Raw genomic sequence first — 19,105 nt, forward strand, 5'->3', positions numbered from 1 at the left:
TGAGATATTCAGCTTCTCAACGAGTTTGGCAAATACAAGGATGTTTGCTGAAAAATATTATGTGCACCATATGTGCACCATAATTGATTTTTTTTAAATATTTTAAAGTTGAATTAGTTTTTGTGAAATGGCTATTGTAGAATGACCATTGCATAACCTTTAAAAATCATGTGGTCAGATTTGTAAAAATAATCAATATTTTAATTAGTTGCAGCATGTAAAACCATTTAAGGAACATGGTAATTTTATCACTTTACACAGTACCGTATTCCGCAGAACATAGTTAGGGAAGCGCTGGGTGATAAAATATATTCGCAGTTGGGAGTGTAAAAAAATGATCTTAATAACTCTGTTCATTCGCTAACTAAAGCAAATAATGCGTAAATAAAATTTGTACAAAGTCAAATTTATTGAAAAATGATTTAGCATATAGGTAATTGAAAACGTCAAGGCAATCCTTTAAAAAAAAAGTCTAGCGTATATTTATTGTTAAAAAATTAACATCTGAGGATTGGCATTGTCGTTGTGTATTTATTTTTAACTAATATGCACTGATTTTGAGATAAATAAATATATGTATTAACATGCGAGCGGTTGCATAGACTGTCATAATATTTTTTTCTTCCAGCACGTGGCAAAAACACGCAAATAATAGATAAAATAAATATGCATGGTTACAGTTGCCTTTGTATTTCAAACGTATAATATCTTAAGTCATTGCTTTTAATACTCTTCACTTAGCGTGTACAAAATAACATATAACTAATAACTAAATTGTGAACATCTAGAAAAGTTAACTTTATTATATTTAAATATATAAATATGTATATATGGATAATTTTCATTAAACTAGTTTGCCATTTATAAACCGTATTATGTCACACATATGTATTATCTATGCGATATATGTATTATATATACAATGTATATGATTTTGATAGTTTCAAATGTAAAAGCTCTACTTAAGAGGGAGCTTTGCCAACTGGGCTATTGTCAAATATAAGCATATATCAATTTATGTATCGTCTCATATTTTATTTACTCCATGTATTTTTTGACATATCGCTTTTTAAGGAACATGCGTCATCTCATTCGAATGAATATTATACGGCAGGAATTGCTAAAGAGCGCCAGTGACGCGGAATGGTTAACGAGAAGAGCGGGGAAAATGATCAACTACAATAGAAATAAACATTTTTTTTGATGTATGACTACATAGCACACTCTTTTTTTTATATACAATACGTTAACTTTTTATCATCACCTTTCACGCAACAGAATAAATCCCGCAGGCCCGCTCCCTATAGGCATTTTTCCTTTCAATTTCGGCCCCATTTGAATTCAGCCCAATATTTCATTTCATAATCTCGCGTTTTTCATAAGACTCGAACGTAATTGAGGTTTCTATAAAAATGTAAAAATATAAATATAGAATTACATTTTATATTTTTAACCTATTATATTACAATACTATAAATGTTTTTTACAATACGTATTTAAATTTATATATGTAGGCCAAAAACGCGGTCATCTAGGCCTAGAGCGTAATTTTAAATATGATCTTTTGTTGATATTTTTTTGTTTGTTTGTTGCTAAGGGAATAACAAGTTCGTCTTAAAGAGCATTAATTATATAAATTATTTAAATTATTATTAAATTTATAAAAGTAAGTAGAAACATTTTTTTTATTAAAGTAGAGAAACGTATTATGGTAGAATACCATCATCATCATCAGAATATCAATAGAGAAATAAGACTGTAATATATAAAGTTTGATCTCACGTCTTAGTAATATTATGAATTTAATACATGAAAAGCGTAGCCGCCGCAAAGGCCGCTTAAAATACAGTCGCAATTTTCCGTAAAATTGCCAAAGCGATCTCTAATAAAAGTCTGCTTTGAAAATCGCTCCTCGTTTGAGCCATAGCAGAAAACCGAATAACATTCGTCAGGAAGTTGCGGAGCCCTCGTGCCAACTTAGTTTTCCCGTTATGTACGTGAGTCCATTTCGCCGAGGTCCCTTTTTATGATTGTGTGTCGGTTTTTTTCTGTGTCGGCGGCCCGTTTAATTTTTTATCGTCAATTCCCGGCGTGCCTTTGGTCAGAGCGAATACCCATTCCCGACACGTACGGAATGCAAACGAAGTGGCAAAGAGCCCTCATTCCTACCCTTTTGCGGTACACCGCAGAAAATAAGGGCCTACCCTCATGCGTAGACGTGTCAAGGAGAAGAGCCCTTTATTTAAACTAAATCGGGCGTACATTTGTATGTATATTAAATTTAAATTTTGCTGACCGATTTTAAGTTTCACTTTATATTCTGTTTTTAAAATGTACTTATACTCAACTCTGGACGATTTACAAACCTTTAACGTATTATCGGAAGCATTGAATTTACTTTTAATAACCATACACATACATATCTATAATATCTACCAAATGTAAGGCATTCTCTCTAATAAATATATTTTTATCGAGCCCTGTTCCGAGACATAGCTGCTATTTATTTTCATGAGTATATATAAATTAAAATAAGATTATTGTGATCTAATATCTTACTACAACATATAATGATAAAAAATATATACAAAGATGACATTAAAATTAAATGGTACGAACCAGTTCTTTGTAGCTGACGTTAAGGCCGGTCGCACATGCACGGTTTTCTGAATATGCAACTTTATAAACATAGTGTTTTATAAGTTACTAACACCAGTAAATATAATACATTGCAGTGGAATAGATCTATAAGTAAAAGGCTAATTTTAAATACATTTTTTATAAATACAATATATATTTATATTTCAAGATACAACATTTAATATTAATACTTCAAAAAAGGCATTAAGGAATTATTTTGATCCATATAAAAAAATATGTGATCAATAGCATTTAATTAGCATATCTAGTTTATCTTTTCTATTTAATTTAAAAGATTAATTTCACATCAATATCTTATTGTATATTTCTGTCATTAAGTTTTTTAATTAGGCTAAATTTAATAAATGCAGTCATGGTTCGGTAATTAATATATATGTATTTACAAATATAATATAAAATTATTTTTTATCGCTGTATCATTAATGAAGACCGTACTTTTGAAGCAGATACAAATTTTATAACGAGGGTTATCCTATCTGTACTTATTTTTGAACATATCGTTTGAAAACGTGATAGCATCTTTATTTTACAAAGATATAGACAGATAGGGTTACTGCTAATTATCCGGTTACACATTTGGAATTACAATATAGCTCCACATTTAAAGACCACCCTTGGCGAATTAATTAACACCTCGTGTATAATTAATGTGCGAATTTCGCAAACTGAATTTTAATCAGAACCTACCCCCTCAACGTTTCGCCAGTTGTTATTAACTAAATATTATTTAGATTACGTGTGATTAGGGCTCTAAAATTATTATTACACATCCATCAGTGCGTGTCTACTAATAAGTTACAAGATTAATCTCTGATAACATGTAATCTAAAATACGATTATTATTGTTCACAATATACTCCAAATTTAATTATGTACATGTTGTAATTATTTTATAATAATTGTCATTAAAATTAATTGTGTTATAACTAATATTGTGGTAAACTCCAAATCAATTTGCGTCATAGAGATTCCAATGCTCGTGTTCAGTTTAAGTTACTTAGCTTTAATTATCCGAATAGGGGTAACACTAAAGGGAGTTGTCCAACAAAGCCCATATCGATTGCGGTAAATAATTAGGACAAATGTAAAACCGCTTAACCTAGCATACCCATATATTCGGAATTATAGACTTTTAATAGAATATAAAATCGTTTGCACGCTTAATATATAATATATATAGCAATTTCGTGTAGGTAAAAAGAGATCAAACTTCAGTTTCTAATATAAAGATATTTTTTATTAATAGAACGTTTCATGTTTTTTATTATTCATGAAAAATAATACTGATTAAATGGCCGCCTCTGGACCTTTTTGCAGCAGTCGATCCTTTCTACAACTTTATCGTACATTTTTGTATTTGACGGATGTTGGTTTTATAGACTTACATTACATGATCTTGGCTGCCAGTTGACATCAACAAAACAGGAAATAATGCGACCTGGAAGTTTTCACTCAAAAGATTCAATGCTGCTCCGGATGAGTGGCAATTTGCGCCATATTGTTGAAACTACATGTCTTTCACAGCAATATCTTTGATCTTGTACCAAAAACAATTGTCTATTTTATGCGCCTATAGCGCTCATTATTGACTGATACAATCCGATCTTCATAGTTTTCCAAAAAGTAAGGTCTAATGATGCCGCCGGACTTTTTAACAGCTACTTTTTAGATATGTAATGCTCCCCTGCGAATCACACGAGGATTTTCTTCGCTCTATATGCGGCAATTTTGCACTTTAGCATACTTAGAGGGGTGAAAATGTTCCTCATCAGAAAAGATTTTCTGCAAAAAATCAACATTAACTTTGTGCTGCTGTAACACCCAATCTGCGCAAATTTTTCGCTGTTCATGGTCTCGGGACTTCAGCTATTGTGTTATCTCAATTATTAATGTATAATAGGTACCAGTCCAGATGCAAAATGCGCCAAAAGGAGCCATAAGAAAAGCCTAAAAGCTGCGGGTCTTTAACCACACTTTCACTTTCAGCTTAAATATTTTCGTCTGATGATGCACATGCCTTACCCTATCTTCAACTCTTCTAGTCTTTCAAAAAAAAAAAAAACACAACTTTGTGAAATGTTTGCTCAATGGGTCGAATAATTTTAACGTGTTGGTTAAAGTGGTGGTTAAACTATTCATTTCGTAAATGTGTTGTTACATTTGACACTTTGAGTACGCATGATTATTGACAACTGTCTGATTTTATATAAATGCTGAAACGCTGATCAAGATACTTTATTTTACTTATTTATAACAAAAATTGTACTTGAGTTTGAATCTACAAGTATTGTATACTACTCATAACAGTAAAAATACTGTCTCCAAATAATACAGATAATATAAAAAATATGATGTATTTTATATAAATATATAAGCAAAAGCGTTTTAATTTAAAAAAAATATTTTATTCAGAAAATTTGACTTTTCTAATTAAATACACAAGTTCTGTACACGTAATAATGTATAATATTATAAATTATTCAAGTAGATGCTTGCGCAATTTTAATTATCTTCTCCGTTAAGAGTTATATGACGTTAAATAATTAAACGCTTTCGAAGCTCGTGTTTTCAATATGGAAAGTAAAATTTTCTGTTATACGTTAATTAATACAAATGTAAGTTAATGTGTAAATATATAATATTTGACACAAAAAATCATTAAAAATGCAAATAAAATTGTGTGGTAAAACGTGCTTAGAATTATTAATACAAAATAAATAAAAGATACTGCAACTGCAAAAAAAGATGCAAGATCAAATTAAAATTCAGTGCATCGAAAAAAATAAGATCATGCTCAGATGATGACCTCAACACCTGAGGTCGAAACGTTAGCAATGATAATATTACATGCGAGCCACATGATTGATTAAATATATGTATCAATTTTAACAATTTTTGAAACGGTACCCAACTTAGAGAAATGGTTAAGTTCGGCTTTCTTATATTTTTATTACCTCATCTAGAGCTAGGGTCAAGTAAAAATCAAATAAAAAACATTATACATCATCTTTTTAATTTGGTATAGGGTATTTCGGACTTTAAGGCCATAGGGGTGTGATTTTGCAGCCAACATAGATGCGGAAAAGGCTGGTATCAGTTTATTTTATAAGTTTTGTTAAACTGCGGATCTCGAGTTGAAATATTGTCAACTATTATCTAATTGTTACTAGTGTGTTTCTGATCGAGTCTTCGGAGTTTCTTACTCTGTCATCCGCCTCTCTGAGACCAAGTGTCACATATTTTATATTCCTGGTTTGAAACAGCTCTATCGAACCGTATATGAGGATGACGGCGGGCCAATTGCATAGCTTCTTGGACACACCCACTGCCTTAAAGTGAAACTGTCAAATGGTCGCTTCTTTTTTTTTAATTTTTGTTTATTACATAATTAAATAATACATTTTTATAAACATATATATTTACATTTCATTGGTTGCTGGTTAATTACCATTATCACAATTTACGATTGATTAGCTAAATTAAGAGGAATTACAAAAATAAGAATAATAAAAGAACATAAAATACGTTAAGTTTAGGTCAAAGTACATAAACACCTTTAACAAAAAAAAAAAAAAAAATTTAAATTATAAATATATATTTTTAATATAAAACTCGTGGACCTGGAGCTGTTAAATTAATAGGTAAAATTTATGCGTCAGAGCAAGATGTGCTTTGGCATTTTGTGTTTATATTTAAATTTGAGTTTGTTTTTGTCGTAATCACCGATTCTTGAGATTAACGGGTTAGTATGATTTCGCGGTATTTTTTTATAATAATTATTAGTATGGTGGTGAACATGTTCTTTAATAGTTGGAATTAAATATTTATTATGAAGTTTTTTGAGGTTAGTATAAAAAGGTGTATTATAAATTATTTTTATAGCTTTATTTTGAACAACTTGTAGCTTAGAAAAGTTAGTATTACACGTATTACTCCACACTGGGCAGGCGTAAGTCATTGCCGGTCTGATTAATTGCTTATATAATAGAATTTTATTTTTAGTATTTAGCGCACTTTTTCGATTAAAAATTGGTTTTAACGCCGCAATGGCTGCGAGCCCTTTAGATTTAAGTTCGGTTATATGTTTATTAAATTTAAGCTTGGAGTCCAGGTGAATTCCGAGGTACTTAACGCTCGCCTTCCATTCTATACACTTTCCCTGCTCGCTTATAATAGTCGGGGGCAAAGGTTGTCTTCGAGTTGTAAAAATTATAGCCTCCGTTTTGTCCTGATTTATTTTTATTTTCCACTTTTTGAAATAATTACTTAAGAGAGTTAAGGATTTTTGCAATTTTATTGAAATAGGCTTAAGACCGTAAGAGCTACTCATTATCGCCGTATCATCGGCATACATTGAAAGACAAGTATTTTTTAAAATAGGTATATCATTTGTGTACAAAATGAAAAGGAACGGTCCAAGTAAACTCCCCTGAGGAACACCAGCTGGGATATTACGCGGTATCGATTGTTCATTATTTACTGAAACAACATAACTTCGACGATCAAGGTAGGAGCGTAACAAGTGTAGCAGATAGTTAGGGGTTTTATATTTGTGGAGTTTGTAAATCAACCCATCATGCCACACAGTATCAAACGCTTTTTCCACATCTAACAATAAGAGTCCCGTTGATTTTTTCATGTTAAAATTAGCAGAGATGTGCTCTGTTAACCTATTGAGCTGATGAGTCGTAGAGTGGTTTTCGCGGAAGCCAAATTGTTCATTGATAATTTTATTCCCCAAAGATCCCTTTAAACGTGATAAAATTATTTTTTCAAATAGTTTACTGAATGACGGTAATAAGCTTATTGGACGATAATTAATTGCGATAGTGTTATCCTTTCCTGGCTTTCTAATTGGGTGGATCTTTGCGGTTTTCCAAATAGCGGGAAAGTACCCGAAAGATAAGCAGGCATTAAAAATATTTGTTAGATAATTGATGCTAATTCTTGGAAGTTGTTTTATCGTAACGTTATCTAATTTATCTATACCGGGACTTTTTCTATTCTTTAAATTTTTTATGATGTTATTAACTTCTGATAAACCAACTTTGTTCACTAAACTAATATCTACGCTAGATGAATTAATATTTCGTATCGCACGGGCGACTTTGTTGTCTATTTTTGAATCTAAGTAATTTACAGTAAGCGAATAAGATGTGGAGAAAGCGCTGGCTAAATTTTCTGCCTTATCCTTGTTCGTGCATGCGATGGTGTTTCCATTTTTTAATGGGGGTATTTCCGAATGTTTATATTTAAGTGATTTAGTTATTTTCCATAAGGAATTATCTGCCGGGTTTAGATTTTTTAGTTTACGCGTCCACGATTCGTTTTTTATTTGCTGGATTTTATCGCGAATATAACTAGTTACGCGGTTTATTACAGATTTAAGTCGCGGAGATTTATTATTTTGCCACTGTTTTCTTAGTTTATTTTTGGTTTTTATTATTTCGATAAGTTGTGGAGTAAGTTGATTTTTATTATTATGATTTTTACGCGTCGGAATTGATGATATTTTGGCTTCTTCGATAACGGATGTTAAATAACTGATATCATCGTCAATTTGTTTAATGTTATGCGGAGTATAATTCTGTCGCTCATCTTGCAAACGAGACTCGACTATATCTTTAAACTTTTTCCAGTCAGCTTTTAAATAGTCAAAAAGCGTTTCAGAGACTACCTCCGCTGAACCCTCCAGCGAGAATAACACTGGAAGATGGTCAGAAGACAATGCCTGAACGCAATACATTTCTGACGTATTTAAGTTACCCTTGACCAAAGCAATATCCAGAATTGACGGCGTCATGTGATTGGAAGGGTAATGCGACGGTGAATTTGGAAAGTTAACAATCGTGTCAGAGTCGCTCAAGTAGTTAAAAAGTGACGCTCCAGATCGATTTGCCCCAGAACAGCCCCAATGCATATGACGGGCATTGAAGTCCCCAGTCAAAATGACCGAGTCTCCTAGAGAAAATATCGAATCTAGATCACTCCGGAGCAGTTCGTCACTAGGCGAATTATACCCCGCAGCAATTATTATTATTTTATTTTTATGAATAATTTGAATCGCGACGGTTTCTAGATTATTAGTGTTAGTGTTTATACGTGCGTGTTTTATCGATTTTTTAACAAATATCGCGACCCCTCCGCCTGGCCTTGAGGGTCGGTCCCTCCGAATGCAGGCAAAGTTAGGTAAATATACGTTAACATGTGGTTTTAGATAAGTTTCGGTGACTACGACAATATCAAGTTTGTACTCACTGATTAACAGCTCCAGCTCTCCGGTTTTGTTACGGATCCCACGGGAATTCCACGTCATGAGTTGAATGTCTTCTTTAGAAGAGGTCATCGAGATACTCGACCATCATCAAAGCAATTTCAATTTTGCTAGCGCACTTTCCGGCCTTAGTTCGGATTTCCTGGAGGATAGTCAGCATCCTGCGAAGCTCATCAGTAGACATGGCTTCAGATGAGGGCTTCTCAGACTGTCGGGCTTGGGGGCGTTGTTGCGTCTTAATTGGGGTGGCTTCCGGGACGATAGTCGGTTTTTTCACTGCTGGTTTCGTTGGCCGAAGGGCAGGAAACTGACTCTGTTCCAGAGCGAACGTTGGCTTGGGTGCGGTCAGTACGGCGGTATGTGGCTTTTGCTGCCTCTTCTTCATCTGCAGGAGATATTCTGTCCTGCGAGGACAGTCCTTGTAGTTGGCCGGGTGACTTCCGCTGCATCCAGTGCAGGTTGCTGGCGTCTCTCGGTCTTTTTTAGTGCATTCGGAAGTGGCGTGGTTTCCTGTGCATTTCACGCATCTGGGGTCTCGTTGGCAGTTCCTCGCAGCGTGGCCATACTGCTGGCATCTGAAACACTGAGTCGCGTGCGACTTATTACGCTTGTATTTTTCAAGCGTGGCCTTAGTGAAGCAAACGTACCGGATGCTTCTTATGGACGTCACCGTCGTCTCAGCGGAAAACTGCGTCAGGTAGAGCCGCGAGGAGGTCTCTGCCTTGGTGTTCATCGCCGTTACTTTGACGACGCTTAATCCTTGCCGCTCCAGATCAGCAGCGATTTCTTCAACGGGAACCTCAGGAAGCCCCCTCAAGACAGATTTAACTGTCTTGTCTTCGTCGGCGGTGAAGGTGTGAAAGGCACGGTGGCCCTTCAAACCATCCATCAGGGTCGCTCGTAGTTCGAGCGTCGCACACTGGATGGAAACATTACCTCTTCCGGTGTAGCGGAGGGTAAAATTACCTGATTTGGTCATCGACTTGATGAGGTCGATGGTCTGGAGATGTGTGCCAACCACCTCCATGATGACAGGTGGCACTCTTGCGTGCTTACTCCCGGCAACTTCGGGGAGTTTGTCATACCTGTTATGACTTGAAGTCGGCAACAGGTTGGCGTCAGTAGAGGGTCGGGCAGTTTTCTTTGGCATCTGCCATTCTTGTTCTGCTGATGGCGATAGGTACGCTTTTAACGTACCCACCGCACGCTTGCGCGTAAGCGTCTTCTTCATCGCGCCGGCAATGTCTCTGGCGTCGTAGTTGTTGCAAATGGTCGCGGGTGGGGGGTCGGAGCTTTGAACGGCAGCGAGAGCAGGCGCGGATGCGTCCGTTCACCGCTGAGGTACAGAGCAGAGTCAAATGGTCGCTTCGGTGCTCGTTATCAAAGGGTACTATAACACAAAAGTATTTTGAGCTGTAAAACACGCATTGTCTATTACGCATCCCTTACAAGCTAAGAGTAGTTTTTTCATGTGTTTTAGAATGATTAACGTCTCATGATGGATGTGCTATATATAAATGGTTCGTGAAATATTAACAATTAATAACGCAATTGTTTAGTCCAGAGATATATATTTTTTATTGTTATGCCATATTTTCGATACGAGTAAGAATTTCTATTTATTAGTTCGAAGTGATCGTTAGAATGTTTTTGAAATTAATTGTGTACGTGGTTAAAATCCTCACAGGTATTTAACTTTATTTATTGTCACAAGTTGCTGCACACAAATAAATTACAAAATAATTTGGCATTATGGAACAAGTGCAAGTTAAATCTAAAACGGTCTATTTATCAGGTAAGATACCACTGTTATACATTTACGCAATTCACTACACGTGGGTAAACTGTTTTTCTATAATGAAATGTACGGTATTTTCCACTGACCCCATCAAGCATAATTGCGTTCTTAAACGATGGAAGAAAACGGTAGGCAAAATTTTCTCTCCTCCCTTCAGAAAAGATATTATAAGAGACAGTACTTTGCGTTGATTGTCAGTTTAGTAAAGTTCAGCCTATTCATCGATAACACGACAATTCAGTCTCCAGAAATTCACTATAAGTTGATTCACGTCTTGAGACGATTTTACTACTCTTCGACGAAGAATTACAGCACAAACAACCCGATTAATTAAGTTTATATATATATAATATAATTATATGTAGTAATTTGTAAATATTAATTTAATAAGAGTGGATGCTGCATTGAAAGTTAATTTAAAAATTGATTGCACAAATATATATTTATATATATATATAACGGTCTGACTTAATAGTTCTGTAGTGTTTTTATTGGTAGGTGCATGTCAAAACACAACGGGGTGTTAAAAGTTTTGCGCTAATTTCGCTGTGTTGAAATACAGAGAAGTGCTCGGTATTCCGCGCCGCTAGTGCATACATATGTATTATACTAATAATACTTATGTATGGTTAGCGCTCACATGTGCCATTCGTAGTATAAAGTGTTCCAAATTAATAGTCAGCACGAGTAGGTTTTGTTTGCGGACGGCTCTGCTGCCACAATCTCTGTTCTGGACAGGGTGACACGTTCGGTTTGTTCAGCTCTCGTCGCGGCTGATGATAGTGACATTGTGCCTAATTAGGCAGCTCATACGTAGGTATACGCTCTGTGAAATAATGAAACGTACCTTCACAAACCTTGATTCCTAATTTTACTCTACGGTTTTGACACGTCACATTCCATTCAAACCCAAATCAAATTTAATTATTTTCAAAGGCAAAAAGTAAAGCATTATCTACAATTTTCTAAGCTCTCAAGCAGTAAACAATATTTCAAAACATCAAAAATTATAAACAGTATTGAACGTTAATGGTGAATTAGATTCATCGAAGACATTCATCAGAATTTTATATTTTCGCGTTTTCACCAGCTTAGCTCTGAGATTATGTAATAACTAAATAGACCATTTATTGAATTACTTTATGAAACGGCCTTATTAAATTTCAGTAGGTGGCTGTCTCGCGTAATAGGGTAGGTACAGCATCAAGAAGACGCTCCCTAATAAATTTAACGACGCCCCATTGTTTCAACGTCTTCCCTTCTATCTAGCCGGCGGGCGAGAGAAAAACGCTGACGTCATTTTATTCTTTTATTTCTAATGTCTACATTCTACGGGCATTTCGCCACCTACGCTATATAGCTACTGTCGGCATGTCTCTTCTTCGCACCTTCGCAGTAAAATGGATGGAAGGACACGAGTCGCTACTTTGAGACAATGTGGCAAAACTGAGCTAATCCGCGATGCTCGTTAAACTTTAACGTCTTCTGCAAGGTATTTGTCCTTTGCTCTTGGCTTGCCAGCGTTTATGATTATCAGTGTAATATCAAATAATAATAAAAAGTATTTTTAAAACTCAGAACTGGTTTCCTAGATTACTGTTTCTCAACCTTTTTACACTTATGGACCACTGAAAATATTAATTTTGTGAACTACTAACGTAGAAATAAAAAAATATTGCAGAAAAAAATATAACAGAAACTGAATAAATATTTAAAATAATTAGTTAATTTATTTTATTAATATAAATTTTACAATTTCAAGCAAAACTTTTATAGCGTTTTTGCCTTTATGCTAATTCTTATTATCTGGGTCATAGTGATTAAAGTTTTGAATAAAAGCCCCTAAATATTGCGCAATTATGTTAGAAATAGGTTTCCTGGTTACTTCAGGAGCAATGAAAAAATCTTTTGTGTTCCTCTTAAATGCGATAATGAAAAAAAACAGGCTTTTTAAACGCATCGTAAAAATATTTGTGTAAAATCTCTAAATTTTTTAAGAAGACAAATCATCGCCATAAATGCAAGCTAAGCCATCCAATTATCAAGCAAAAAATCTCTAACATAGTAAAGTTTTGCTCTCCTAGAAACTTTTTTATTTCTTTTCTTAGTTTAGCAAATCTTAAAATAATCCTTTCTCTAGATAAACGCTGTCCAACTTTTCTCAGTCTGCGGACAATTTTTTCTTTTGCAAAGGTCTTGGGGGGGAGGGAATGGGAGGTAGGGGGTATAAAATTAAAAATATATATTATTTATACTAAGAAAATACAATAAAATATAGCAAAAATAAAATTTAGCTGCTAAAAATAAAAATATGCAAAACCATTAACAATAGGATCATTGTGGACGTAATTGCTTGGCGACAATTTACTTCATGTCCAATTCAATATTTGTAAAATTATATTTTTAAGGGTAGTATCTAAAGTGTAGATTTTAAATGTTTTATATCAGAGAATACGCGATAGCTGATATATGTACTTCCGAGCATAAAAATGATTTGGAGTCGAAACATATAATAAATAGGTCAGCCTACTAGTCCAGTCAAATAAGGGTTTAACCTCGGAATGAAAGATAACAAGCTGAAATTTTTCAGAGACCTTTGTTTTGGCGTTCTAAATATATGGTAAAAAGTCTCAAAAGATATCGTGTCTGCTAATCAAGATATTAAAGGTCAAAGGTCATAAAAATCGTTTTTTTGCAAATATCTCGCCTCTTTTGCGTCGCATGTCATTAAATGTTGAACAAAACTTATAGAAAATAAAATTTTCTACAAGTTTGTTTTAATTTATTTCTTCGTATGGTTAATGGTTTTCGAGATATAGCGCGGGGAGTGGGAAGCGCGCATCTTTTTATAGGATAACGCTATGTTAACTACGGAGCCAGAGTTACCTGTACATTCTTCCACAGTTTCGTAGAAAACATCGCAAATCGTTATCTGCTGAATGAACCCATCTAAAGCATTATAACTTTCAATCTCCATATCTTCAAAAATCATCATCGATAATGCAAAAAGTAATACGTATGGCCTCTGATACTTCTTGCAAAAGCGGGACCATCCAACATTTTGTCGACAGAATTCGATGCATAAATTGTACTGAGAGCTTTCTTGATTCCGCTTCCATTCATTATATACCCTATGCATCCAATAAAAGACATAAGCATATGAAAGCCTCTTAGTTTCACAACTACTCTGGACAAGTCTGAGCTAGCATCTGAAGCTGCTACGATTTCACGTGCTTTTATGTACAACGGCTGATCAAAAGTTATTAAGCATGTTCTTTGTTCATGTTTCTTGGCAGTGTTTATAGCACACTGTAATGTAGTGTAAATTGTGTCCATATTACTCACAGGATGAAGAATAAAAGTAAGAAACAGAATCCGAGAAGTTACAAAGTTCTCATTGTTTTTTGTAAGTTGTTCAATAAATCCATTTCACCCTGGCAACGGTGAGATATTTTTCCACTTTCCGTACTTCCACAACAAATCAACTACATTAAATATTTGTTCGGTTAGTTCTTCTACATCATTAAAATTTTGAACTTGAATCTCTTGCTCAATCCGGGTACGACATGATTTTCATACACTAGAAGGGGAATATGTGATAGTGCTGCTAACTCCTTTGCACTTGGTTTTGTTGTAAATTTCTTTATGCGGTCATCAGATATAACTTCAGATTTTGGAGTTATTATTTTTATCATTCCCATTATATGAACAGTATTATAGCCATCAAGAGTATAAATATTTTTCTGCATTATCTGCTGCATACTGTACTAAGGCACTTGACTATGATGGTTGATTACGAGGCTGTGGGTGATAAACAGCTGAAATTTAACATTTTACAGTATCACTATATGAAGCTAAAAAACCTAAACCTGACAAAACATCCAAAAGTCTTTTTGGATGTTTGGCCTATCTGTATTTTTTCTATGAAGAAATACAGATAGGCCTATTAATAACTGTGAAGAAAAGGGCCGTTTTCGTATGGAAGTCATTATAGCACGACTTATAGCTGTGTATTTCGTTTTAAAATGCCCCGTCTTTCCTTTTCTGTTCTTTATGATAACTTCTTGCAGAAAATGTAATAAAGTCTTCGGAATTTCTTAATTAATATTTTACTCGGGGGCGGATAAGACTTGGTCTCAACAACAGAAGATCGAATATCTTCTCTAATAATCGCCGCAGCAGCTTCCACTACGCGCAAGTGTTCTTCTTCCGAAGTGCCTTTTTTATTTTCATACCAAGCTATGGATAAAACTTAAGCTTGAGCATCGCGAAAAGAAAAAATAGGGAATGATCCAATCTTCGTTATAACTATAATATCAGTTAAATATTTTTCTTTTAATTTGGAAATGATCTTCTTATCATCTGGTACATACTTCGTAAGGACATCTCTCAACTCTTTTAATTTTTTCGCACAAATTTCTTGTCGAGCAATATTTCATTTTTAATTCCTAATAATACAATGAAGAAAGTAATAAAATTATGGTTCAAACGACTTTCCGAGACCACTTTTTTCACGATTGTTTACTTTTTCAAAGCCTATACCAAGTTAAGCAGGTAGAAATACTCGCTGGATTCTATAAACGGATGTACGACTCCCACTCTTCGCGCTATATCTCAAAAACGGTTAATGATACAAAACAAATATTTAAACTAAACTTGTAGATAATTTTATGCTTTACAAGTTTTGTCAAGCATCTAATGACGTGCAACGCATAAAACGCGGGATAATTGCAAAAAAACAAATTTTGTGACCTTTGACCTTTGATATCTTGATTAGCAGACACGATATTTCATGAGACTTTTCACCCTGTCCTTAGAACATCAAAACGAAGGTCTGTGCAAAATTTCAGCTTGTTATCTTTCATTCCGAGGTTTAGCCTTTATTTCGCCTTATTTGACTGGACTATACATATGTCTAAAGATCTACAGATTTGTTACCAATTCAGTTAATTGAGAAGGAGCAAAATCAAATTATCTATATTCTTAACTACATTCAAAACAATAATTCACCATTTTTAGCTAACTTAATTTATAAAGTTTATTATTTACTCTTCATCACAATCATGAAAGTTTTTCAATATCATTTTTGTTTGTTATAAAGGTTCTCTCGTTGTCAGTAAGCGTGAACAAACTTATCCTGTATAAATTCTTACAACTTATTTATTATTTTCAATAAAGCTGATTTAATACAGTTTACCACTATCTTATCTCTCTCATTAAAGTAGTTTTAAATAGAAACACGCTATCAATCACGTAGCTGTCGCAACATACCATAAGCTCACCTGAAACCACTTTCGTAATAGTTCCGCCTTTTTGGTTACCTTTTTTTCGGTTTCGTCCAGGGAAGTGAAACAAGCAAAACAGACGGACGTATTTCGGTTCCGTTCGAGCCACCCCAATGACTTACCGGATCAGTTCCGGTCGGTCGACTGTTTTGGCAAAAGTTCGATTCGTCTCTGATTTCTGCACCTCCTGTATAGTCGGCTGGCCGCCCGATAGATTCGAACGATGTCATTTCCAAAGAAGACGGGAGAGACCTCCGCAATGCGGCGAACATTTACATTTGCAACTAGCAGCTTACACTCGCTCGCCTTTACACATTATTAAACATCCTGTATACAGTGGTTTTGATGCGTTCTTTCATAACTTTAAGGGACGATAACCTCAAAATGTATTTTTTCATGAATAAATATTGTGGTCGATAGTTTTAACCTCCAAAAGGGCAAGGGACTCGGATGTATTATTTACTTCTGAAACTGTTTCAAAGTAGACCATATAAATTCTATAGAAGAATTTTATGATGGCGGGGGAAATATGATAATATATTTGGAGGGTGTCAAGATAAATTATTTAAATGATCTTCCACCATGTTTTTTTTTAACTTCTGTTATAACCTTACAGGCATAATACCAAATGCATTACAACAGGTTACATCTGTACAAATTGGGTAAATCAATAAGACGCAATGAATACATACAAATAAGTATTAACTACCAATTATTATATATATATAATATAATTTATATCCAATAAATGTGAATTAGTAGCTAGGGTTAGATTTTATTATAAGCGCATTTTTAAAATAAAAATTCGAGTCTGCTGCCGTGGCTCGAACCCGCAGACTCTGACCTTACGGACTGCGATATTCCAAATTTGCGTTTCTTGTTATGCCATTCTTTTAATTTATAAATTTATGATGCTGTTTCCAGCATCACTTAAATACTTAAACACTTAATTTCTGTTTTTATAAAAAGGTAGAAAATAATTAAAAGAGACTTAAATATTTCGTTTAAATCATTGTGTAAATCAATTAAAGCAGGAAATAAACAGTTCTAACAAACTTGTTTTGCTCTTCAATAACTAATTAACACTAGTAAAATGATAACCCAGTAATATTATAAAACCGAAGTTTATTGGATGCTTTAAAAAATATTTCAATTGAAATTTTATCTGCAATTAATATTTTTAATAAACAATTTCAATCAAAGACTATTCTATAGATTCAATTCTTATTTATGTAGCTACAATTAGATAATATCATTAGTATATCATAAAACTGTCAGATTTTTCAATTCAGTTGTATAAAATGATATGATATTTTTTGATAAATATAGTTTGTATTATGTAAACTATGTGTCTTATTTGGGAGTTCGATTTCACGCTAGTGCTGTTATTGCTTATTTTTATGTTTTTGCTTCTATTTTTTAATTAATCAATTACCATTGCCTTGATATTCAGTTTAATTATCAAATTCAAGGGTTTAATGTTTATTATTCCAACGGTAAACATACCACAAAATCCACCTGACGCTAATAGTAAACAAGCCGCTTTCATCTCCTCTTCACAAAGAGTGACTGAATAGATTTAATTACGTTTGGTTTGCTGCATTCTGGTTTACAATTAAAAATAAAACAAAAGGGGTGTTTTTTTGTAGTTTAAGGTAAAGTTATAATGTAATATTGTATGTTAATAAATAAACGGTAAAATTAATTTGTTCCCATAAATTGGGACTCGCTTTCAAAATATATATTATAATCAGGCTTCTGCGTGTTCAGAAATACATTCCCCTGCGAAATGATATAACATAATGTGTTACATAAGCGACGCTGAAATATATTAATAGATTTTTTCGTAGCGCTACACAAGCTGTCGTCAATCTGCGGCGCGTGAATACATTTGGGCCCTTTCTGCGGCCAAAAAGCAATAAATGAAAGGGCCGGCGCAATATTGTGCGACTTGGCACCGAGTGTCGAGCCTTTTGTCGTATATTTGCAGACCTTTGGCCCTGTATAAACTGCAATAATATTCGCAGACAACGCGTGTGTCAAATAACTTGTGGTTCGACAGAACTTGATATGTACATGTTCATATGTAAAATGTTCGAACAACGTGGTAATAAAAAATAAATTAAAATATAACTTCATAGTAAAGCATAGACATTAAACAATAGTATTGCAATGGTAGCATAATAATTTAAAATAAGATGTTTGGCGATGTTCAAATATTTTAAATAGCAAAAAAGGCTCATGAGAGAAATGAGAGATGTCCTGTATTTGTAAGAGCTTAAAAACTTAATATCTAGCAGATCTCTAGAAACATCTAAACTACACAGAATCACTAGAACATAAAACAAATATTTTAGCTTGTCATCTAGCAATGTCTAATATAAAATTTAAGCGTCACATCTTAATTAATAAACACAGTGAAAAATATTTAAAAAATAAAATTAACACTATCTTATTTTGTTTTCAGCATTGCTGAATTTTTAGAGCACTGGTTTTAATTTTGAATATAATACACTGAGTGGCCGACACAAAACCATAAAACCGCAAAATTACAATTGTTACGTGACAGAAATATAATTGCAACCAAGTCATGCTGAAATTGAAAACTCGAAATGCGGCTGATACGATACTTATATAATATTACAAACGATTATGCCAAAAAAATGGCATCATATTAAGTCAAAACAATAACAATATATGTACTATTATTTTCGAAACTACAGAATCGATTTCAACAAAACCTAGCAGTAAGATTCTGATTCTATTTCTAGATGAAGAATTGGGTTAATGCTTTCATGTTATGTGTGAAGACGTGTCATAGGAATGTCACCCGTTGTTAATGTACTGAACCGAGAGCAATTTATATTATTATTACTAATATTTGCTTACTAATTTATTAGTTAAATTATGTATGCTAATTTCAATAAAAAATATAATAATGTAAATATACATGTAAATATAATAATGTAAATATACATGTAGCAAACAATTAAATAGTTTTAATAAACTGCTACTTGTTTAATTGCATAATTTAATAAGTATTCTTTAAATCCTGTGAAAAATCAAAATGTAGGTCAAAAGCAGCAT

At 33.6% G+C, this 19,105-nt stretch overlaps 2 protein-coding genes across 3 annotated transcripts in view; one reads left to right on the plus strand and one right to left on the minus strand.

Annotated features, from left to right (window-relative positions):
- Positions 1 to 19,105, plus strand: part of LOC148226240 (uncharacterized) — a 182,033-nt gene that overhangs the window by 56,461 nt on the left and 106,467 nt on the right. The gene's annotated exons all lie outside the window — the stretch shown is intronic.
- Positions 8,094 to 10,281, minus strand: LOC148226241 (uncharacterized). 2 transcript variants are annotated; one of them, XM_088204484.1, is made up of 2 exons: positions 9,583 to 10,281; positions 8,094 to 9,510 (listed from the first exon to the last, which is right to left on the minus strand). In XM_088204484.1, the coding sequence occupies exons 1-2, from the start codon at positions 10,164 to 10,166 to the stop codon at positions 8,994 to 8,996; spliced, it is 1,101 nt and encodes a 366-aa protein (XP_088060610.1). In that variant the 5' UTR covers positions 10,167 to 10,281; the 3' UTR covers positions 8,094 to 8,993. The 2 variants fall into 2 exon arrangements, with proteins under 2 accessions (XP_088060610.1, XP_088060611.1); XM_088204485.1 differs by having other exon boundaries at positions 9,321 to 9,518.

Source organism: Plectrocnemia conspersa, unplaced genomic scaffold, assembly GCF_051122295.1.
Source record: "Plectrocnemia conspersa isolate PC_06_02 unplaced genomic scaffold, ASM5112229v1 ptg000014l, whole genome shotgun sequence".
NCBI classification, from domain to species: Eukaryota; Metazoa; Arthropoda; class Insecta; order Trichoptera; family Polycentropodidae; genus Plectrocnemia; species Plectrocnemia conspersa.